This window comes from Molossus molossus, unplaced genomic scaffold, assembly GCF_014108415.1.
Source record: "Molossus molossus isolate mMolMol1 unplaced genomic scaffold, mMolMol1.p scaffold_m16_p_17, whole genome shotgun sequence".
NCBI classification, from domain to species: Eukaryota; Metazoa; Chordata; class Mammalia; order Chiroptera; family Molossidae; genus Molossus; species Molossus molossus.
The window spans coordinates 69,480,654-69,504,140 of record NW_023425352.1 but is presented as its reverse complement, the minus strand read 5'-3'; the positions used below and the strand labels follow the sequence as shown (position 1 = coordinate 69,504,140).

The following is a 23,487-nucleotide window of genomic DNA, read 5'->3' as shown; positions in this document are numbered from 1 at the left end:
CTCAGTTCTTGCTTTCGTGCTTGACACTTGATCTGATGAGCTGGAGCCCTGGGCGCTTTGGAGAACATCCGAACTTGGTTATAAGACAATGTGGTGTCCGAAGCACAGCCCAATTCTAGGATGTCAGTAAAATGTGATCATTTCAGAAGCTGGAGGAAAAGATAAAGATAGTTAAACATGTTTTTCCTGTCATGAAGCAGTTTTCCAAAGCTAGTCTCTGTGCATTAGTCTTGGTCTAATAATGTGTTTTTACCAGCCCTTTCTGTCTGGCTAATCATTCAAACAATTAAAACGAATGCATGTACTCCGAGGCAGCTGGCTCAGTCACTGTGCCTTCTGTTTGCAGCCTCCGCCGAAGATCCCCGACAAGCAGCTGGACGAGCGGGAGCACACCGTGGAAGAGTGGAAAGGTACGCCGGCCTCGGGCCGCACCCGCCGGCCCCAGTCAGCGCGCTAGGGCGCGAGGGGTGCTTTGTACTGGGCATGACTCATGCTTGGTAACATGCTTGTAATATTTTTTGCAAAAATAGGAAGTAGGTCTCCTTTCCTCCCTGACTTAATCCTAACCTCTCGATAACTACCCCCGACACAGAAACATCAGTTCTCTCTGGAATTTTTGTTCTTCCATAGTCTGCAGACACACAGCATGTTTGTTTGGGTCTCCCCCTTCTCCTCTCCCGCCTCGTTTGTGTCCCAGTGGGTGTTCACTCTGCACACTGGCTCTGCTGGTGGAGCCACGTCACAGCGGTTGTCCTCGTGGCGCACCCCTGGCTCGTTGGTGTGCAGGTGTGCGCTGTTCGCGATTTCTGTACCGAAGCCACTCGACCGCGCCACCAACAGCTGCAGTGCTCTCGTGCACATGAGAGCCTGGCAGTCGGCCAGTCCTACGGGGTTTGCTGGGCCAGAGGCTGTTACTCAGTTCTTCCCAGGTCACCCCTCAGCACTGCAGGGGTGTCTGTTCCCCCACCCTCACCAACGGAATGATTCATCTTTGCAAATCGAACATAGCAGTTCTAGTGTATGAAGGTGGTTGAACATTAATAATGTTTTGATAGTCATGGAAATATTTCTTTCTTTAAAAGATTCCCTGAGATATTTAGGCCAGGTAATTTTTAGATCCTGTTTACCTCATTTGTGGTGTTGTCATTTAGTGTTGGGACCACTTTTGTAGCTACATTACTTTGGGCAATTCACTTGACCCTTTTGACCTGAATGTAAATAACTGGGCACAGAAGACTTATTACTAAGAACTACATACCTAAATACTGGGAAGGCAGAAGGGACTAGAGAGAGAGAAAACCGAGACAGTAATCCATCTATAAATTTATTCTGGAGGAATGGATTTGACTCTTTCTTCTTAGGAATAACCAGAGATTAGGTTTCTCTGAGTTAACTTTGGGAGTCATGTAGTTAGACTTTGTAGAGTCCACTAGAATGACAGACTTGGGTAGAACCTAATACCTTTGTAAATCTAATACGTAATATACAAGGATATAACTGTGGGCCAGAGTATGTATTAAAATATATAACCTGAGATTTTTATACTTTATTTACAGTAGACATTTATGGTATCTCGTGGACTCTTAATAGGCCACCAATTGTGAACACACCAAAGCATGACTAAGAGGGACACTGCCAGTGGCGCTGACCATGGCCGAAGGTCCAGCCCAGCTTCAGAGACACTGAACCAAGAACACGCTTCTTACAATCAGTGAAACCTGGGGGTTTGTTTGTGTGAGGGTAGAGCTGGGCGTCGAGTGCTGGGCCATACTTGCCGTTGCCCTGTGCAGTCCCTGCTGCCCCGCGCTGTGCAGCGGTTCCCTCCACGCTGGGAAGTTAGCGTCATGACACACAGGAACGTCCATGGCCAGAGCCACCAACTGCAGAGCGCTTTGCTTAGGTGGTACCGCTGCTTAGCCATGGTTCTTCCGTAATCCCTTTTCATAAAGTTTTCTCATTTTAAAAAAATCCTCTTATCTGAAATGCTTATCATTCCTTTTTGTTTCTTTGAAGAAAAGCATCTTCCATTCTTCCTCTGTCAGGACTTCCTGTTTTTTTTTCTCCACGCCCAACAAGGTGACCACAAGTCAAGTCAGGTTAGGTGCATCTAGCACTTGGTCAGTCCCACACGTCCACTCGTGTCACCTCACCAACGTAAGCGCGGCCCCACCTTGTCGTCGCAGACTCTCTATCAAAGATTAATTCACAGAATTGCAGGCTCCTTAAAACTCTGTGCAACATTTTGTGCTTGTACATTTTTCTCAGAAGAGGGTTCATTACTTTTATGCAATTCTTAAATTATTCCATGACCCGAAAGGATGATGAATAATGGCTCTGTAGCCTCCGCCAGAAGGTTCTTAGACATTCGAGTCACAAGGCTCATCACACTTGGCAGCAGGGTCACTGCAAAGAATACGGGGCAAGAGAGCTGCGCCGGCGGGATGGCATCGGTGCAGCGCCTGAGGCCGACAGTGCCAGCAGTCCCTCTGTCCACGGCGAGAAGGAGCGGGTTCCCGAGGACAACCCCGCGCAGGGACAGCCTGTCGCGCTGCAGCTCCTACGGGTTTCCAGCGCAGCCATCTGCTGCTTTTCCTTTGAGAACAGTGTGTTTATACACCATTCTGTTCCAGAGGCTGTCACACCCTCTCACCGAAGTCTTTTAACAGGTATCTGGGTAAGGTCAGCACCTGCAGTGTACCAGGTCCTATCCAGAACTAGAAGTTAATAAGACAGATGTGGTTGGAGCTCTCCTGAGACTGCATTCAACCAGCATTTGTAGTGCAGTACGATATGTGGTCTGACATGGATACAGAGCGCTGGCGGAGTTGACGAGACACAGCTGCGAATCACAGCTCTATCCTTAATCCAACTGTAGGAACACCTGTGAGGTAGCTGTGTTGTTTCTTTCAACATAATTCACGGCTGAGGATCAAGGAATTGTTTTAACATCTTTGAATCTTAGGCTGACAGAGATCCGCTGCCATTGGAGGGTACGATTTGGAAGACTAAGTGTGCAAAAAATATTTATTTACAACATGCATATCCTGTGAGATTGGCTCTCAGACTTTGAAAAGTTTGTTTTTGTTCACCTCTTTTTCAGAATTGATATACAAGGAAGTTATGGACTTGGAGGAGAGAACCAAGAATGGAGTCATACGGGGGCAGCCCTCTCCTTTAGGTTGGTTACAATATAAGCTTGGTTAAGGTTGCAGTTAACTTCTTGTGTTGTAATCTTCAGTGGCCTGAATCTGCAGTTCTTTTCATATTTACTACCATCATTATGCACAGTTTAATAAGCACAAGGAGTGCGGTCGGGGTGGTGAGATCAGAAGACATTGGGGTGCTGTTGCACCAGTGCATCAGTAACCGGCTTTGTCAAGTCCCATCATTTTCTGTGACTGACATTCCATTGAAGAACAGAAATGTGTATATTGGCTTTATTGTCTTGTCTTTAAAGAAGAAATGCTCACACTTCAGTATGATTTTAACAGTCTTTACTTTGTGTAAGTAAAGCTTAAGCTTCTTTGCAGAATTTGGTACGTGTGATACCACGTTACCATCTTTGTCTTTCGGGTATTTTTGATTTGTTGATCTAAGGCAGTAACATTAGAACTGCCATTAGAAGGTGGTAGGAATTAAACATTTTCTTTCATCATAAGCTCGTATGTAACTTCACACTTGTAAACGCGTAAAGAATCAGGACAGTGGGTGGCAGGCAGCGTGTGCATGTTGAGTCCATCGCTGCACGACAGACACTGGTGGTCTTTGCACTTTGTCCCATTCAGCCCTCAAGACCTCAAAGGGGAGGGATTGTTATGCACACTTTACAGATGAGGGAACTAAAATTCAGAAAAGTTACATGACAAGACTGCAAATCGACTGTGCAGAAAGGTAATACTTGAAGCTACGGTCATCAGGACCTTGGAAGGGTGTGGTCTCCCAGCGTCCCATACGTCCTCTGGCTGGGAAGGCTCTTTCTGGCTACAGAGGTTGGGGCAATTTTATGGAAGAGTTGAAATCTGAGCTGAGCCTTGAAGGCTGGGTAGCATTTCAACAGATAGGTCTTGAATTTGAGTAAAACTATTTTACTCAAATTCCCTCATAAACTCTTCTACATTCTAAGAAAAAATTGGATATTATATTTGTTTATGGGTAAAATTTTTAACTATAGTTTCACATGCCCATTTTGTAATATTGTAAATACATATTTGTTTAAGTAATTTTTGTATCTTCCTATGACATTTTTTTCTTTATTGATTTTAGAGAGAGAGGAAGGGAAAGGGAGAGATAGAAACATCAATGAGAGAACATTGATCGGCTGCCTCCTGCATGCCCCCCACTGGGGGTCAGGCCCACAACCTGGGCATGTGCCCTGACCAGGAATCGAGCCAGTGACCTCTTGGTGCATGGGTCAGCACTCAGCCACTGGGCCATACCGGCTGGGCACTTCCTATAACATTTTTAATTACAATTTAAAGTTTTTAAAATTTTTTGTTTTGTTATATCCTTGATCAGGAATGCAGTTTTCCAAATTATAATATTGATCCTGTTGAATATGTAAATTGCTTTCAACAGCTTTTACTTAGAATTTAGTTCTAATAAAGCTATATTATAAATGCTTTAATAGCAAAGGTAATTAGCTTGCGTTGATAAACCGTCGTGTAACTGAATGCTTGAGTGGCATTTGAAAAGTCCACCCTGCGGTCTACTGTTCTGGGGAGCAGCACACCTCAAGTGTTGCATGTTCGAGTGAACTTAGCAGCCTCTGTAGATAGAGCGGCTGTATTTGTTCTTGATTTTTAAAAGTGAAATGTTTGGCTCCTAAACAATACTTGACTATAGTTACAAGGGAAATCAACGGAAAGGACAGGACTTCAGGTTTTGGACATGTTCTAGATTCTCACTGCTTGCAAAGAAGAATGTTGGTAAAGCTGTTATAAAAATATTCTATTCTCAATTATGTACAGAGATAGAAGGAACAGTATTTGACATCAAAGTATCAGATAAGCACAATATCATTTCTACTTGATTTTTAAAAATGAAACATTATCAGATTAAGAAATTTGGACAAAAAGATATTTGGCTAAAAAAATAGAGGCATGAAAAAGTATATATGGTAGAACCCTTTTATGAATTGAATGTTTCTCTACAAGTCCTTGAAGTGAGCAATTGTAGTTCGATACTCTTCAGTCACAGCAGACACATCCAATAGTGTTGTATGGACAGAACGTTTTTAGAAGTATAATGTCTTCATTTCACTTCGGCTGGGACCTAGTGGAGCTCTCTCGGGTCTAAAAGGTTCACATTTCTCCTTTTCTTCTCGCCTTTCAAGGCCTGAAGTGCTCAGTCTGCTTTTCTTTTCTCCGCTGCACTGCTAACGGCCCGCTCTGCCCGCGGCTCCACTCTTTCTGTCTCCCAGCCCCTTCCCGGCACCTCGCGACTTGCCTGTTCCTGCTCCCCTGGCTCTTTTCTTGTTGCGTTTTAAGACTGTCTCTCAGGGGACCTTTCATGTTTAAGTTTTTAAAACTCGTCATGAAACAAGATAGAGGGATAGTTTCAAACACTGTGATTCTGGGTTCTGGAGCAGTGGTTTTCAACCTGCTTACTTTTTAGCATCTTTGGGTGCCTGAAACTCACCCCTAAAAGTTTTTCTTCTTGCTCATTTTGGAAACCATTGCTTTTATTCTACAAATGTGTTCTTAAGAACTTGTGTACAACTTGCATTATTTTATATACTCAAATTTGGAACGACCCTTATTTAGTGATCATGAAGTTCATAAGTACTTACCAAGTGCATGAATAATCTGTAACACATTCTTTGCCCCCAGTGCCATTTCCCCCCTTGCCAACCTCAAGATTTTCCTTTAGGTTAAGGACAGGCAGACCTCAGGTATATTGCAGGTTTGGGTCCAGACCACTGTAACAAAGCAAGTATCGCAATAAAGCAAGTTTTAATCTTATTGCCAGTGGAGGGTCTTGCCTTCATTTTGTTAAAACAAAACAAAACAAAAAAATGCAGTGTCCACAAAGTGCAATAAAGTGAACGTGCAGTAAAATAAGACATGCCTGCATTCCTGTTATTTTTTAAAATTCAGGAAATTCTTATTAGGCTATACTTTTGGTGAAGGTAACAGTCTTCCCCACTTTTATCTGTTTAACAAATTTATGTTTGCATTTATCAAGTATTTATTAGAATAGAAATTACAAGACCCGGGTTTACCTAACTAGTGCACTCAGTTGACCATGGCACGTCATGTAACCTCTTGTAAATTGGGGCACTTGAACTAAAGACCCTTTCAATTGAAATTATTTCGATCTTTGTTTTGGCTTTTGCTTAAAACAAGATGTACCAGAAGTTTTGTCTGGACTTGACAGTTAGAAGATACCATAAATCGCTATTTATTAGGGCAGTGGTTTTTACCTTTTTGAGTCATACGTCACTTTGAGATCTTCTTTCCAACAAAATGCAAGACAGTTTTGCATGTATTATTGTAACCGAACAAAAAACAGAGGTTCAATTGCCTGCCGCAATGAAAGCCAAATACTTGAGGTAGGTGCTGGTGCAAAAGGAAAAGGTTTCATTCAGGACCCGGGAGAATGGTGGACTCCTGTCGCAGAAACCATCCTCTTCCATCTCAGAGACCATCTCTCTTTTTGTCGAGTTCTTAATAGGGATAAGGAAGGGAAGGCTTTTTTGTATTCATTCATCTTCCTAGATTTTGTATGCTTGGGGGCCCTTTCCTTTTATATTTCTAGCTTTTGACTTACACAGGCCCTATCCATTCTATTTCTAGCTTTTGGCCCCTCAGGACATCCATTCATCTTTCTAGCCTTTGGCATGCTCAGTGTAAGAACCTCCCTCTGCACCATCTCGGGCAGTGGGGAGCCTCCCCAGTGCTCCTTGACTGTTTATAGTAACAGGGCTCCCCTTCAAAGCTCTGGACCCTTGCAATCTTACACGGGTAAATGGATGAAGGTCTCATCTTCTGTAGTTTCCTCCTGCGGTCAAAGGGCGTAGTCTTACCTGTCCCTGGGTCCAGAGAGTCTTGCTGTCTACTGAAAGAAGACGCAGGTCAAGAGTGGAGGGAAGCCTTCCCAGGAGGAGGAGGACTGCTCTTTGGACGGCGGAGTACGCGGTGTCTCGAGGGGGGCACTGCTGAACGAGCGGAGCTGGTGGACGGCGCATATTTCAGGAGGTGGTGGTGCAGGTGGGCTTCCCGGTGAGACCTGTTGTGCAGACAAACAATCAAGTACTTAGTGAGGGGTATGCCTCATCGTGCAGGGGAATTCTAGTGAAATCAGAAACTGGAGGGACTGGAGGATTCCTGTTATCTAATCCTGAGCAAGGCTTTGAATGGTGCACCCAACAGCAGGATGAATGTGCTGAGGAAGCCACTGTCTGGGAGATTAGAATAAAGTGAAGGAGTGTGTTGTCAGCAGGACGTCACAGGGACCGATCTGTTGCTTGGCCAACTGCTGTTCAGGACCTTGAGTCTTCCAGGTCTCTAGTAAGACTTGTCTCCATCGGGAACAAGATGTAAGGGCTTGTCAGACGGGTAGATAGACCTGCAGTGAGCAAACTTGCCCAAAGTTGTTGATGTTTGCCTTAAGTGTTGTACATGTTGTTTGATTTCTGATTCATGTTCAAAAGGGCTTAATTTAAGCCCACTTCACGGTGCTGCCCTCATTGGGAGCAAGGCAACAGGGAACGCCTGGCCCCGTTTGCAGGCTTGGATAGTCTTCTGAGTAACCCAGTGTAAAGGAGGGCCCTTCAGATGTGGTCCAGTGAGGTCCATTGAAGCCTCTTTTAGGACCTGGTGTGGTATGAGGACTGTGATGGGTTGCCCCAGAGTGAATCTCTCTGTCTCCTGTAAGATGTCATAGGTAGCTGTTGTTGCCTAGGGACATGGTGGCCATCTTTCTTGTGATCTAGTTTCTTTGAGAGACAGGCTGAGGGGTATTTTGCAGGGTCTGGGTTAGCACCACAAGTTCAGTTCCTTGCCTTTTATGAATGTGTAATATGAAAGGTTTCTGTAAATTGGGCACTCCTAGTGCAGGGATCGAAACGAGTTTTTCCTTCAAGGTGTCAATGCTGCCTGACAATCTCTTGTCCAGTCAAGAGGTTCAGAGTCTAATCCTTTAAAAAATTTATACAGTGATTTTGCTATAAGGCCAGAGTTTGGAATCCAAATTTGGCAAAACCCTGTAATCTCTAAGAATCCGCGAAGCTGCCTCGTTCTCTGGGATTCTTATTGTAGCGATGGGTTGTTTTCAGTCAGCCATCAAGCTCCTAGTGCCTGTTGCAGTCGGAACCCCAGGTGTGCCACCTCCTGTGTGCAAAGCTGCCCTTGTGGGCGATACTTTGTATCCTCTTCCTGCCAAAGGTTCGGGCTGTGATGTGTTGAGCAAGCATCTTCGCCAGCACTGCTAGCCACCAGCAGGTGGTCTGCTCACTGGGGAATTCCTGATCTCAATTAAATATCCCTTAAATCTTTTGCTCATATTTCCACAAATATGATTGGGGAATCCTTAAATCCTTGTGGCAACACAGTCCGACAGTACTGGAGCCTGGCGTCCGTTTCTGGGTCCTGCCATTCAAAGGCAAACAGTAGTCGAGCCTGTTCGTCTATTGGGATGCAGAAAAACTCATCCTTCAAGTCCAGGACGGAAAACCACTCGCTGCCCCTGGGCACCATGGTCAACAAAGTATAAGGGTTGGGCACCACGGGATGAATGACAACGTCCTTCATGGCCGTAAGGTCCTGTACAAATCGACATTCAGCCGAGAGAGGCTGTTTGACCAGCAGCATGGGGTGTGGCAGGGAGACTGGCCAACTTAATCCCGGTTTTACCAATTTCTGCAGCACCGCTCGGATTCCCTCTAGAGCTTCCTTTTTAAGGGGTGTTATTTCTTCTGTGGGATCTGTGCCCCTTTTAGGTTGATTTTTATGGATTGACTATTACTTGCCCCACCTGGGGTTCTGTCGGCCTGAAGGCCCCATCAGCCTTCTCACAGATGTCAGGTGGGACAGTCGCCTCCGGATCCTCCCGGGCACGTCAGGAGCACGGGAGGGGAGCGTGTTGGGCGGGACCCCTGAGCAGAACTGCTGCTTCTCGGGGGAAAGGCTCCTGGAGCCGGCAGTGCCCAGCCTCAGCCCGGCAGTGCGAGGGCAGCCTGGCGTGTGGAGAAGCTGCGTGAGCCCGGACCCCAGGCCCGCTCGGCAGGCTGAAGGAGCTCAGGTGTTGTCCTTGCCCGGTCACTCCAGTGACCGTCACCGCAGCCGGACTGCTGTTGGTCAGTGTGGTGTGTAGCGCTGAGTGTGGGGTCTCGTCTACGAGGAGGTCCATTGGCTTGTTCCCCACCATCAGTTGCACCCGGGGCTCCTGCGGGGAAGGAGTAATAGGTCGGGAGGGGTCTGGGGGAGCCCCGGGGCCTCCTCATTCGCCATCAGATGCGTCGTTCCTTTCTAACGTTTCTCGGTAAGGGTTTCTGTCCTTTTTCCTTTTGAGTTCCAGGCGGTCCTTCCTCCAGGGGCCCCTCCTTGCGGTAGGCGCACTGATGGGCTCCCCGTGGGTCTTTCCCTTTCCCCTGGTCCCGCCTCTCCTCCTGCTCCCGCACTGTTTCTCAGGGAACGGCGGCTGCTTGAACCCCTTGTTCCCCAGCATGGTGAGCTTTTGTCTGTCCACCAGCTGGGAGGGATTCATGCCCCAGCTAAACGTTGGAGCTTCCTTCTGATATCCAGGGCACTTTGCCCAATAAAAGTCATGTTTACCATCCGGGCATTTTCTGGTGCCTGTGGGTGAGCATCAGTGAGCTTTCCATAGGCCTGACAGACCCTTTCTAAACATTCAGAAGGACCTGCGCTTGGGTCTGTTGAATGGCCTGGATCATGTTCAGGCTCTGTTGTCTCGCAGCCCTTTCTTAAGCCCTTCCAGAGTGCACCTTCGGTAACGTCTAGGGAGGCTAGTCTCCGCCATGCAGGTCCCAGTTGGGCTCTGTCGGGGGCATTGTCCCCCTGGTTTGGGGGTCCTGTTGGCTTTCTCTTGATGGAGATGATGAGCCTCTTCATTGATCTTATTTATAGCTAGCCCCGTTTCATCTGTTGTCAGAAGGAAGTTAAGGAACACCTGTACATCTGCCCAGTTTGGAAGGTGAGTGGCAAAAGTGGAGGTGATAAGATCTACCGTGTTTTGAGGCTCCTCCCTCTGTGAGGGGTGGGAATTCTTCTAAATCAGTGCATCTGAAGTTGAAAAATTAGTGTGGGCCCAATAGTAGCCAGTGGGCTGGCCTTCCATTTTATTCCCCTATAGGGTATTGCCTCAGGGGAGTTGTCTCACTTAGGATAGGAATGCTCCCTGGCCATATTTGGTGCCCTGCCCAATGGGTCTTCGATGGGGAGACCATTCCTTCATCACACAGGGGTGGTGCTGTCGCCCCTCTGGGCCCTGTCTCAGGGGCATCCAGCAGTGGGGGTGATGACAGGGGAATCTTCCTGCTGCTAATCCTGGGCCCCCTGGGTCAGGGCATTAAAGAGACTCCTCTGCTCATGTTCCTTTTCCTCCTGTGTCTTACTCTCGGGAGGGGATTGGAGGCCAGTCCCCTTCTCTGCGTCATTAGTTGGTTCCCATTCTTTGCAGAATGCTTTGTAAAGACTCCTGGACATAGGAATTTTGTCTCATTTCCCTGGCCATTGGCAAAACAATTTCAATTGTATGATGATATATTTAGGGAACTATTTAGGGGCTATTTTCCCCTATAGCCTAAGTATATATAGGCCAAGCAGTGTTACAATAGAAAACCAATCTCTTCTTAGTCATTGGATCATAGCTATAAAAGGACCAATTCCTAAAATGCTGCCCAGTTGGCTCCCTTCAGGAGTATAAACAGAACAACCCCTGATAGTATGAAAGTACAAACCCCAAATCATTACCATAGCAATTCCCCAGGCAAAGTGGGAACATATGAACAAAACCCGGACTCTTAATCCCATTAGTCCAAGTGAACACTCACAAGCAAGTCCTCACGTCTTATATTCTGCCAACTGGTACTGCAAGTGGACCTGACCAGATCCAAGTGGCATGAAGCCCAAGAGGCAGGGATAGAGGACCCCTGGTGTTCATGCCAGTTCAACTTACCCAATCTTGGAGTCTGTCTGCTCCCCAGAAACCCATTTCCTTCCACCAGTGGAGCGTTTCCTGGGGCTGACACCTTGAGGAGGAGTGCAGGAAATTCCCGGAGAAGTGCTCTCGGCAGTTGCTGGGAAATCCCTGCCGTCCCACTCTCCCGGGCTGGCAGCTGGGACCCCACCCTGGGCTCCAAGACTTACTGAGGTCCACACTGTCCCACCAGAGTTATCAAAAAACTGGAACAGAATAGAAAACAGAGGTTTGGCTGCTTATTGCAACAAAAGCCAAACTCATGGGGCAGGTGCTGGTGCAAAAGAAAAGAGGTTTATTCAGGAGCCATATGACCTGGGCTAATGGTGGACTCGTGTCTCAGAGACCATCCTCTTCCTGCTCAAGCCAATGGTTCTCAAAGAGAGAGGGTGGGGAGGGCTTTTTTTTTTTTCCTATCCATTCATCTTCTTAGATTTTGGTGTCCTCAGGCCCTGTTCATTTGTATTTCTAGCTTTTGGTGCGCTCATTGTAAGAACCTCCTCCTGCTGCCATCTTGGCCAGTGGGGGAGACTTCCCATGTGTCTTGACTGTCTGTGGAAACATCATCAGCATTATTCTCACACAGCCTGAAGCCCGTATGAACCTTGCTGTAGGACCATTTCTAAATGTGCCTTGGACTTAACAACTCTTGTCTTGAACTGAGAAACAAATTTGTGGAAACGACAGGACTCTGGGTTCCCCAACATTTTTCAGAGCTCTCCCCTCATACATCGCAACGAAAGAGTTCATGAGTCAGTGCTGTTTGGATCTCACTTGTGATCATGCTTAGTGAGCCTTTGAGAGCAGGAGAGAATCTGCGGAGCGGAGGCCGGTGCAGCCGAGCGCTGGGCCTGCGGCTCTGCCTGCGACTGACTCGCTCTTGTGTCTCATAGCACAGGTGCAGCAGTGACCCGCGGCCCTCGGCACCCGTCGTCCTCGCCGTCCGTCAACGAGGTGTCTTCAGTGTCCACAGAGCCGACTCTGGCCTCAGATACCGACAGCAGCCTGGAAGCATCAGCTGGACCTCTGGGCTGCTGCAGATGACTACTTGGGCCTGGGGGTGGGGCGGGAGGGAGGGGTCGTTTAGTCATTGCTAGAGCTACTTTGAAAATTAAGTCAGTGGTCTTATTTTGAGTGATTTTTAAAAAATGTAGACTTCATTTTGTAGTAAAGTAGTTTATTTTTTTTAATTTCAAGTGATGTAATTTAAAACTTAAGTTGTTTTAAAACAGCAACAAAACTGTATTGTATTTTTGCTGTAATTAACTGTATAATGTAAACCTAATTATTTTATCATGGTTTAAAATTTTTGCATATTTGCTTTATCTTATGCTGCTGATTTTTTTTACTGAATTTGTAAGATTTTGTTTATCAAAGCAACTATTATGTGGTGATTTGCCTATATCATGAATTATTTAAGATTTTTATAGTTTTTTTTTAATTAGAAATTATTTCAAGTGTTTTGTTCATGATGTTATCCTTCAGGGTTATGTGCTTACCAATAAAATAACCACAGAGGAGTGAGGGAATGTAACCTATAGCCAGTTATATTCAGGAATAACTACTGTAAATGATGAACGTGTTTTAAAAAACCTCCAATATTGCTACTTGTCAATCCTAATTTAATTACAACAATTGGTAGATAATCCTACATGAATTTTGGCAAAAGCCCCATCATCTAAATGGCAGAATAACTCAGAGCATGTCTTTGAAGATGCTGGGTTTCCACCACCCCCTTCCATTCCCTCCCACCTCACCCAACTAAAGTAGAGTAAACTCAATTTGGCATTTCCTGCAAATCTGTGGCATGCTCAAAGCTTACGATCACATAAATTCGAGGATAAATCATGAATAATACATTTCAGTGCTAATAAGCAGATGGCTCACTTCTAGCTATGAGCCTGTCTTTGTACACACTGAGCTGATCTCAGGCTAGGAGGCCCAGTGATGGTCTAGAGTCTGGCCCTCCCTTTCCTGCAGCTCGGGCCTTGGGCCTCTCTGGTTCCTGTTTGAGCATCAGTCAGTTGGATGCCAGCTCTGGTGTTTCTGACCATTTGATTCTCCCTGTAGCATAATCATGTTTATAGTAGCCGTTGGGAGGTTCCAAAGCCTACTTAGATTCTGTAGGTGATGTTTCAAATGAGCAATATACCGTTCATCTGAAAATAGTAGCACACAGCCATATATAAGATGTCGTTTTCCAAGGACTGTTTCTCTACACTGAGCAGAGCAGGCATAAATGGTGATTATTTAGTCTGAGTCTTTCCTTTGTTGTGTCTGATTTTCGATGAAACACGCAACGTGGATGTTGAGTAGTGAGAATGGTGCTGCTCCCAACAAGTCATGTTAACTGTTTACATTTTGTATCTGCAGACTCATTTCTCGTAGCCAAGTTTTCTTAAGTGAAGTGTCATTGACGTCTCGTCTCTGGATGCATTGTCCACGATGCCCCAGGCGCCTGTGCTGCGTTGGAGCAAGAGGGGCTTTCTGTGTGAACTAGGAAGCGCATGGACGCGGGCAGGGTTCTGGCAGAAGGCTCACTGGGGCGCACGGCCAACAGGAGCAGGCGCTGGGGCTGCCCACACGCAGTGTCCGGGGCTCGCCTGGCATGTGATTTGTATATTTAGTGCAGAATTCCTTTGAGTGAGGTATTTTAGATCATTGTTAATGTGCAATATTTAAGATTAAAATACATTAGCCTTTTATATGCTTTGAAATAGCAAGTTTGTTTTTGATGGTTTAAAGTCATGGTTTCCAGTCTCCTTTGAAGTTGTCAACCTTCTGTCAATCCTTTTTCTACTCACAACATGGTGCACTAACCTCATGAAGCAAAGTCGAGTTTGGAGACTAACAGCTTGAATGGTAGAAAAGGATGGATTTATGGAGGGGTTTGGGCATCATGTGTTTCCAGTTTGTGTTAGTCTGACAGCTAGCGAGCTCTGTTTTCTGGGCTAGGTCATCTCACTAGCGCACTTCGCAGCCATCACGCTCTCGGGAGCTTCCCGGCGTCCGGTTGCTCGTCCACTGTCTGCTGACCCAGGTTTGGGTTAAGCAAGGAAGCCAGGTGGTCTCGCTCTGTCATCGTAAATGCCAGCTCCCGCTTGCCAGCCCCGTGTTCCAGCTGATCCAGAGTGAACCCGTTCATTAATGGAGACAAAAAAACTTAAATTCTGTCTTGAAAACAAAGTCTGTTTGTTAAATGTTGTGTGCCCTGGGTTTTTAAAATGCAGTATCTAAATACAACTTTCCCTCTTAAATTTGTTAAGCTAAAGATATACATGTTCATTTTATTTTTAAAACTTTGGAACCTTTAAAAGATCTTAAACATTTGTGTTTGTTTTGTTTTCTTAATAGAAATTACAAGTAAGATTTCTGTCCGGCAGTACTTAGTGTAAAGCCACCTTGCTCATCCCGTAAACTTTGGTTTTTCAACGTGACACGTAATGGGCCCCTCGTCTCACTGTTAGGAAATTGTTTGACCAAACACTAGTTCTGCTCTGACAGGTCAGGGAAGGGACACTACTTCTAACTCTCTCTGCGTATTTCTTCCCAGTCACTGCTGTGTTACCCGCTAGCGTATATGCCATTTGTCAGATATCGTGGTGGTGTTGGGCATGCCAACCCTTTCACGCTGTTGCGGAGCCGCACACACTCCTCCGGGGTCAGCACAGTGCGTTCACACCAGACTTCCCGAGAGGTGCCGGCCTCTCAAATGGAGCGTCCGCCTCCCGCTCCCAGGCCAGAGGTGGTGGTTCCTCCACGCTCATCCTACTGTGTCTAGAAAGGTGAAGGTGAGGGAGACGCGCGGGCAGCTGTCGGGGCACAGCTGGGCCTTGGTTCACGCCGCCGGCCGGCCAGTGTGTGCCGCGGTGGAGACCCACCTGCTCAGTGCGGCCCGGCAGGCCGGCACCGCCGGGGAAGCGCAGCCGTCAGCAGCACTGCTGCGTGGGTGTTCGCGGCCCCACGGGCGTGGACTCGCAGCCGTGCCCAGCGGCCTCCATGCTGGTGGGAGCCACACACCCTTCTGTCCTTAGATCCTCGTAACTGTTGACCCCATAGCCTTGACATTTTAGTATAGACTGTTTCTACTGATCTCTCAGGTTTTTCTGAATCAGGGGAAACGAATGTTTTCTTAATAGCAAGAAAGTGGAGGCCAAGGGCATTGAAGCAGAGATGTGTCCTTGGGGCACAACTAGAAACTCCTAAGGGAAACAACGTCCTGGTTAACGTCACACTAACTGCTCCTAGTTAAGTGCTCTGGGAAGTCTGTAAGAGGAACACTTCTGCCATTTCTGGTTTAGATTCTCTTTGTTACTGAAACTTTTAAGGAATATTACCTGTGGATTAGTTTTGCACAATGTTTTATTCTCACAAAAACTTGCAGATTAAACTGGGTTTGTATCGAGCTACCTCGCCCTGATTTCTGTGCTTCCCAGCGAGCTGTGGCCCTCGCACTCGCTCGTCCCCGCCGGTTACGCCCGTGCTGGGTTCTCCGAGCAGCCTGGGCGCAGGGCCCGCAAGCAGCGCTGCAGCCGGGCGCCCGCGGGGACCTCCGCTGTGGCGGGGAGTCTGCTAGACGTGCTCCTTGAGCATTCTCGCTGTCCCCTGCTCGCAATATCAGTCCATTCTTTACATTTTACAAAAGGACTAAATCTTAGTGAACTTGATGAAGAAATAAATTACTTTTGTAGGCCCAATATTTGGTATATTTTTGAGAAGGTCTTAAACTTTTTGCCAAAGGATGAATTTAAATTGAACTAGCTGTCTGCCTGGATGGTGACATCTGTTTTCTCATTACAGTTTATCCTGTTCGGTGGGTGTCGGGCCCTGAAGACCTGGCATGGCCACTGACATCCGCCCCGTGAGCCAGCCCTCTCCACCCCTCTCCGGCCCCTGCTCTGCACCAGCCCAGCGGGCCTTCGTAGGGAACACCGAGATCATTGCTGTGGTTTCAGTCAGTCATGCCCTGGTCACTGCCCATGCTCCACTGCAATGTGAACACTGTTGTCTAGTATGTTCACTGGCTATATTTTAAATAAAAAAGAAAAAAGTGGTATGAAAACTACAAAAATAAAAGTGTTCTCATTGAAGAAAATGTGGATTTTCCTGATCTGGGATAGAGTCTCTCCGAGCGGTCTGGAGCTGCCCTGCGGGTCGGAGGAGGGCGATGCTCAGGCCGCTGTCCTAGACGCGGTCGGAGGAGGGCGATGCTCAGGCCGCTGTCCTAGACTCCGGTCTGGAGCTGCCCTACGGGTCGGAGGAGGGCGATGCTCAGGCCGCTGTCCTAGACGCAGGTCGGAGGAGGGCGATGCTCGGGCCGCTGTCTTAGACGCGGGTCTGGAGCTGCCCTGCGGGTCGGAGGAGGGCGATGCTCGGGCCGCTGTCTTAGACGCGGGTCTGGAGCTGCCCTGCGGGTCGGAGGAGGGCGATGCTCGGGCCGCTGTCTTAGACGCGGGTCTGGAGCTGCCCTGCGGGTCGGAGGAGGGCGATGCTCAGGCCGCTGTCCTAGACGCAGGTCGGAGGAGGGCGATGCTGGGCCGCTCTCTTAGACGCGGGTCTGGAGCTGCCCTGCGGGTCGGAGGAGGGCGGTGCTCGGGCCACTGTCTCAGACGCGGGTCTGCACAGGTCGAGGAGCCCGAACCATTGCCCTGCTTTTCTGGTTCATCGAGTCTTGCTTTTCTGGTGTTTGAAAGTGCAGGACAAACTTTATCTTAAAAAGGAAATTTGCTTCAGTGCCCTTAACCTAGTTCTTGGTAACATGGCCACTTGGAGAAAATAAATACTGACCCAGGACCCCTTTCTAAACCAGGGACTGCAGCTTTGAGCTTGCTCCAGCGTCCGCCGCGCATGTTCTCTGCCCACATCGGCCGGGCTCAGCCAGCCGCTCCCATGTGTCTGGGATGGCGACACTCCTTGCTCAGCTCTTGTTCGGGTGCCCTCCCCTCGTGCTGTTGGCACCTCTGCTCGGAGGAGGGGCGGGGCCAGCGGTGTGCAGTCCCCTTGCTGCCCCAGTGGCACCCCCGGCCTGGGCGGGGACCGCACCCTTGCTCACCAGGGACTGCACGGGCGCTGGTGGGGCCCTTGAAGCCATCGCCTGCATGTGGATGACAGTGGAGCCGCACCGGCGCGTGCCTGAGGACCATTTTAGCTTTCACAGCCGCCGCACCACAGGCCCTGGACTCCATCCTGGACTCCACGGTGCTGCAGCCGTGCTTCGTGAACGGCAGGCTTCTGTGCTTCCTTCGTTTTCTCAGCCCGTCTGCGCATGTCCGCCCGGCCGGAGCGGGGGCGGGGAAGGAGGCGGCGCCGCCGTCCACCTGCAGGGGCTCCACCTGCAGGGGCGCAGAGGGCCTGGTTCTGGGCCTGCGCGAGGACGGTCCAGGGGTGTTACCCCGGGCAGGGGACAGCGCGGGGTGGGCGAGGAGCGCGAGCGTGAGTCGCAGGGGGCGGCCAGCTCGGGCCCAGGGACACGCAGGGACAGAGCGGACACTGGAGGACCTGGCCCTCTGCAGGCAGCAGGGTCGTGCAGTTTGAGGAGGCGTAATGTGCGCAGGCTTTTGTTTCAGGGGGTCACTGGCCGTGGAAGGGTGGGAAGGGGTGACCAGGAGCCCAGAGACTTGGGTGAGACAGTGGGGTCCTCTTTGCATGCTGAGAACGGGAAAGAGGGGATTCGGGTTGCCACTGGGGAGCACCCCGGGGAGCACGGGCTGAGGGAAGGGCTGGGCCGCGGCAGAGCAGCATCCATGCGCTTCCCAGGGTGCACAGCGCGGCTTGAAGAGCGACGGACACGTAGGGGGAGCGGGACCGTTGCTCCCAGGCCTGCAGACCGCGTCCTGACGCCCGTCCCTCGTGAGGGCGGCCCTCGCGCGTTTCCCTCCCTCACTGGACGGCACAGGCGTCAAGGGTCCCCGTGGGGCGTCACGTGGTGAGACTCAGCTGCCTGGACAGTGGGGCAGCTCGGACGGCTGAGGATCGCGGGAACAGCAGCAGGTGGAAAGGACGGCGAGCGTCGGCAGGAAGTGAAAAATCATGACAGTGTCTTAGGGGGGTCGGAACAGTCCGAAGGGAAAAGCCTAGACGAGACGAGCCCTAGAGGTCTGTCCCAAGGCCTGGTCCGGTCAGCCTGTGCTCAGGCCGGAAAGGGTGCACTGAGGCCTGGGCCTTGAGGGGTGCCCTGATCGGTCTCAGCCCCCCGGGCCTGGTGCTGCTGCCTCTGTCCCACGAGGGTGGCTGCGGGAACGACCGGCCTCCCGTGTTTTATTGAGATGATCGTGTAGAGGGAAGGTCATGGCTGGCTTTAGCCTTGGAAGGGAGTAGGAGATTCGGGGAAAGGCCGGGGAGAAGGAGGCGTTCCTGTGGTCTCGGCAGAGCCCCCCACGCCGACCCCGTCATCCACCCCGGAACTGGCGAGGAGTCTCACGGGAGTACCCCCGTCAGCAGGGTTTGTGTGAGAGTTAGAGCAGTTAGACATCTTGCCCGGTCGAGTCCCGTCCTGCCCGGCAGCTGAGCTGGGCCTCCACGCACGTCCTGTGTCTGTGTGGGGCTCGGTGTGTGCTCCACACCCGCCCGTGCAGATCCTCCTTTAGACCCCGCTCCAGAGTCCCCCCGATAAACCTCCGCGGGGACTTTCTCTCCCTCGCCTAGTGGGGCTTGTCTCTCTGCCCGCTTGTCACAGGACGTGCGACAGTGCAGTGGCTGCTGCCCCATGCCCAGCGCTTCCTGTGTGCTCGGCCCCTGACGCTTTGGTCTGAGTCCCTGGAAGGGAACAACAGGGCCTGGGACGTGGGTGGTAAACAGGACTGGGCCTGGCTGCCACACCGCCTCCTGCGAAATGCACCGAGGGCCGAGCACTGGCTGAGGACTCACACACAGCCCTGGAGCGGCTGCTGTCCCTGGGCCCGGCGCCACCCCTCACGCCCAGAGGAGCACCCCAGCTGCACCCCATCGCCTCACTGCAGTCTGGGCCCGGCGCCACCCCTCACACCCAGAGGAGCACCCCAGCTGCACCCCATCGCCTCGCTGCAGTCTGGGCCCGGCGCCACCCCTCACGCCCAGAGGAGCACCCCAGCTGCACCCCATCGCCTCACTGCAGTCTGGGCCCGGCGCCACCCCTCACACCCAGAGGAGCACCCCGGCTGCACCCCATCGCCTCACTGCAGTCTGGGCCCGGCGCCACCCCTCACACCCAGAGGAGCACCCCGGCTGCACCCCATCACCTCGCTGCAGTCTGGTGCCCACCCCTCACACCCAGAGGAGCACCCCGGCTGCACCCCATCGCCTCGCTGCAGTCTGGGCCCGGCGCCACCCCTCACACCCAGAGGAGCACCCCAGCTGCACCCCATCGCCTCACTGCAGTCTGGGCCCAGCACCACCCCTCACACCCAGAGGAGCACCCCGGCTGCACCCCATCGCCTCACTGCAGTCTGGGCCCGGCGCCACCCCTCACACCCAGAGGAGCACCCCGGCTGCACCCCATCACCTCGCTGCAGTCTGGGCCCGGCGCCACCCCTCACACCCAGAGGAGCACCCCAGCTGCACCCCATCACCTCGCTGCAGTCTGGGCCCGGCGCCACCCCTCACACCCAGAGGAGCACCCCGGCTGCACCCCATCACCTCGCTGCAGTCTGGTGCCCACCCCTCACACCCAGAGGAGCACCCCGGCTGCACCCCATTGCCTCGCTGCAGTCTGGGCCCGGCGCCACCCCTCACACCCAGAGGTGCACCCCGGCTGCACCCCACCGCCTCGCTGAAGTCTGGGCCCAGCGCCACCCCTCACACCCAGAGGAGCACCCCAGCTGCACCCCATCGCCTCGCTGCTCTGTTTTCTCCGAGGGTAAGAGGAGGTGATTCTCACACAGAATTAGAACCATGAGGGGGATGGATATTTTATAAACTTCCCAAGATGATTTTGATTTGTCCTCCCATCATCTGCTGCTTTAGAGAACTAAACACCCAAGTCTCTGCCGAGAGCAGGGACGCGTGAAGGTGCCGCGAGGAATGAGGTCGGCCGAGCTCCAGGGGGTTGCTGAGAGAGAGGGGAGCCAGGCAGACACGAGACCCTGAAGGAGGCCAGACAGGGACGTGAAACGGGGTGGGGGCTGATGGTGCAGCCAGAACGATGATCGTGCCCCTGCCCTTCCTAAAATCCTTCGCGACTCCAAACCAAGAGGCACCCCCTCAGCTGTTACAAAGACCCAAGTTCGTTACACAGACACCAAGTTCGTTACAAAGACACCAAGTTCGTTACGTAGAACACCAAGTTCGTTACACAGAACACCAAGTTCGTTACAAAGACACCAAGTTCGTTACAAAGACACCAAGTTCGTTACGTAGAACACCAAGTTCGTTACACAGACACCAAGTTCCTTACGCAGACACCAAGTTCGTTACACAGACACCAAGTTCGTTACACAGACACCAAGTTCGTTACACAGACACCAAGTTCGTTACACAGAACATCAAGTTCGTTACACAGACACCAAGTTCGTTACAAAGACACCAAGTTCGTTACAAAGACACCAAGTTCGTTACACAGAACACCAAGTTCGTTACAAAGACACCAAGTTCGTTACAAAGACACCAAGTTCGTTACACAGACACCAAGTTCGTTACGTAGAACACCAAGTTCGTTACACAGAACACCAAGTTCGTTACAAAGAACACTAAGTTCGTTACAAAGACACCAAGTTCGTTACACAGAACACCAAGTTCGTTACGTAGAACACCAAGTTCGTTACACAGACACCAAGTTCGTTACAAAGACACCAAGTTCGTTACAAAGACACCAGGTTCGTTACGTAGAACACCAAGTTCGTTACACAGACACCAGGTTCGTTACACAGACACCAAGTTCGTTACAAAGACACCAAGTTCGTTACACAGACACCAGGTTCGTTACATAGACACCAAGTTCGTTACAAAGACACCAAGTTCGTTACACAGACACCAAGTTCGTTACAAAGACACCAAGTTCGTTACAAAGACACCAGGTTCGTTACAAAGACACCAAGTTCGTCACATAGAGCACTAATTCTGTGCTGAATTCGCAATAACATGTATCCCGTGGAAGCCAGCTCTGCCAGGCGCCAGCTGCCTTGCTTCCTCCCACGGCTTTGTGAGATGGGACAGTCACTGTCCCTCTCGCGTGCGGTCAAGGGGAGGCAGAGATGCCGAGCAGCCTCGGTGCGGAACCAGCAGCAGGTGGGGGCAGGCGCTGCGGCTGGACGTCGGGCTCTGCTTGGTAACGCTGTGTTCCATTGCCTCAGAAGTTCTGTAAGTAAAGGGGGTTTTGCTCCAGTAAACTGGGAGCTGCTACTTAAAGGTAGACATTCCATCACTGTTCGGGACTTCTCAAAGACCTTGGTATACATTTCCATAGACCTCTTTCAAATTGTGTACCTGTCCTCTGTCTTCTCGCCTCTTTTCTTAGAAGTCAACTGTGCCACTTCCCTGTCTGTCTTCACGGTCCCTTCTGGTTGTGAGCCTCCTCCGTCCGCAGCCCCTCTGCGGGACCCACCTCAGCCGCGGACAGCCCTGCTCCAGCAGGGAGCCAGCCGTCTTCACGGAAGCTCTCCTGCCCTCCCCACGCCGCCACGCTGCGCCTGCCCCCATTCACGTGGGGACTTCTGGAAAGATCGGGCTGGCGGGATGTCTTCCTTCTTCACCTTCTCCACACGTGGCCGGGGCCACAGCTCCGCTCCTGACGGCTTCCCTGCACCCACTGTCCCCCGTGGGCAGAGGCTTTGTGAAATGCGGGCCGATTCATGTTCCTGGATTCGAAGCCCTCGAATGCTTTCTCCTTGCCATGGGGACAGAGCCCTGCAGAGGCTGCCCTGCGGGCTCCCGCCCTGTCCGCCTTGGGCCGTGCCAGTCAGGGCGCGGGCTCCGGCAGAGCTTCTGCAGCCCCCCTGCAGCCTGCAGCTGTCTGGTGCCGGTTCGGCCAGCGCGTCAGCCTCACTTCAAGTGTCACCTCCTCCGAGACGGCTCTCTGACCAATTTGTCCAAAACACACCCCTGGAATCACCTTTTTTTCAAAGCACTTATAACAGTCTGTTGTATCTTGTTTGTGTTTGCTTCTGTGAAAAAATACAGTTCAGCCCTGGCCGGTTTGGATCGGTGTTTAGAGCATCGGCCCACTGACCAGAGTCACGGGTTCAATTCCGGGCAAGGGGACGTACCTCGGTTGCGGTTCACACCCGGCCCTGGACAGGGTTGTGTATGAGGCAACCAGTTGATGTGTCTGTCTCTCTCTCCCCCCTCCCACTCTATCTGAAGATAAATGGAAGAATATCCTCAGGTGAAGATTTTTCAAAAAATTAAAGTTCAGCTAAGTAAAGTGGACGTTAAGGATCTTACTGGCTTTACGCAATGATTTGTGCAGCCAGTGTAACGGAAAGGACCTCCGAGGAGCTGTGCAGAACGCAGCCTCGCCGGCACACGGAGCAGGAGCGAGAACTTAACCGGCAGAAAGGGCCGCTGACGGGAGCCCACTTCCCTGGTTTAGGGGACGCGGGCCCGTCAGGCAGCTCCCTGACTCAGGCTCACGGGCTCCCTGGCTGACTAAGACCATTTCTGGGAGAGCCGGAACTGTAACGGACCGTCGTCTTGTTTCTAACACTTCTTTCCGGTCTGTCCTGCTCCACTAGAGTGTAAGTTCTGTGTCCGCCATGAGCTGTGGCCCTGCTCTCTCCACGTGCACGAGAAACCCGTGACCCTCTGCAGTGGGGACATCCCGTCCTAGCGCACAAAGGTTAATGGCATGTTCCCCCACTGGGACCGGACCACCATCGCCACACTCTAGCTCTAGCTACACACGAGTATGCAAAACTGAGGAACGTTGTCACTGGTGCTGGGGAGCGTCCCTGGCCTTGCCCGCTGATTGACAGGCCTCTCCGCACTCCGTGTCAGCCTGTGCCTCATCCCCTTCAGAGCATGGTCAAGGACGGTGTCCAAGTGTCAGCCAGCTTCTTCCGAACATGGACCAGCAATTAGGAACACAGGCCCTTAGGTTAGACTCCCTGGGATGAAGCTCACTCCTCTGCTGACATGTGCAGACTCCGGGCAGGCCCTTCACTGCTCTGTGCCCCCCAGTCCTGGGCTGGACAGTGAGACACTCAGCCGCTGTGCCACGGGGCTCTGCTCTCCAGCACGAGGGGACTGGCCCACAGAGCTCCGCTCCCCACGGCCTGACGCTCTGTCCACAGGCTTCCACGGCGCTCTGCCTGCGCCCTGGGCACTCCATGGGTCCCCCGGCGTGGGCTGCGGGCTCTGAAGCAGCAGGGATGCACCTGGTAGGACCATGTCACTGTCATTGTGATAGAACGACTTAGG

General features: G+C 51.1%; 1 protein-coding gene across 8 annotated transcripts in view; it reads left to right on the top strand.

Annotated features, from left to right (window-relative positions):
* The window catches only part of MAPK8 (mitogen-activated protein kinase 8), a 49,590-nt gene extending 33,553 nt beyond the window's left edge, over positions 1–16,037 (top strand). Inside the window, exons 10-12 of one of the 8 annotated variants that reach the window (XM_036265581.1) lie at positions 347–410; positions 3,101–3,178; positions 15,958–16,037. In XM_036265581.1, the coding sequence (XP_036121474.1) occupies positions 347–410; positions 3,101–3,178; positions 15,958–16,022 (207 nt within the window). In that variant the 3' untranslated portion in view covers positions 16,023–16,037. Of the gene's footprint in view, positions 1–346; positions 411–3,100; positions 3,179–10,110; positions 10,153–12,050; positions 12,552–15,957 lie in introns of those variants that run through there. The other 7 variants (XM_036265579.1, XM_036265583.1, XM_036265580.1 and 4 more) reach the window with 7 other exon arrangements.
* The last annotated feature ends 7,450 nt before the right edge of the window (positions 16,038–23,487 follow it).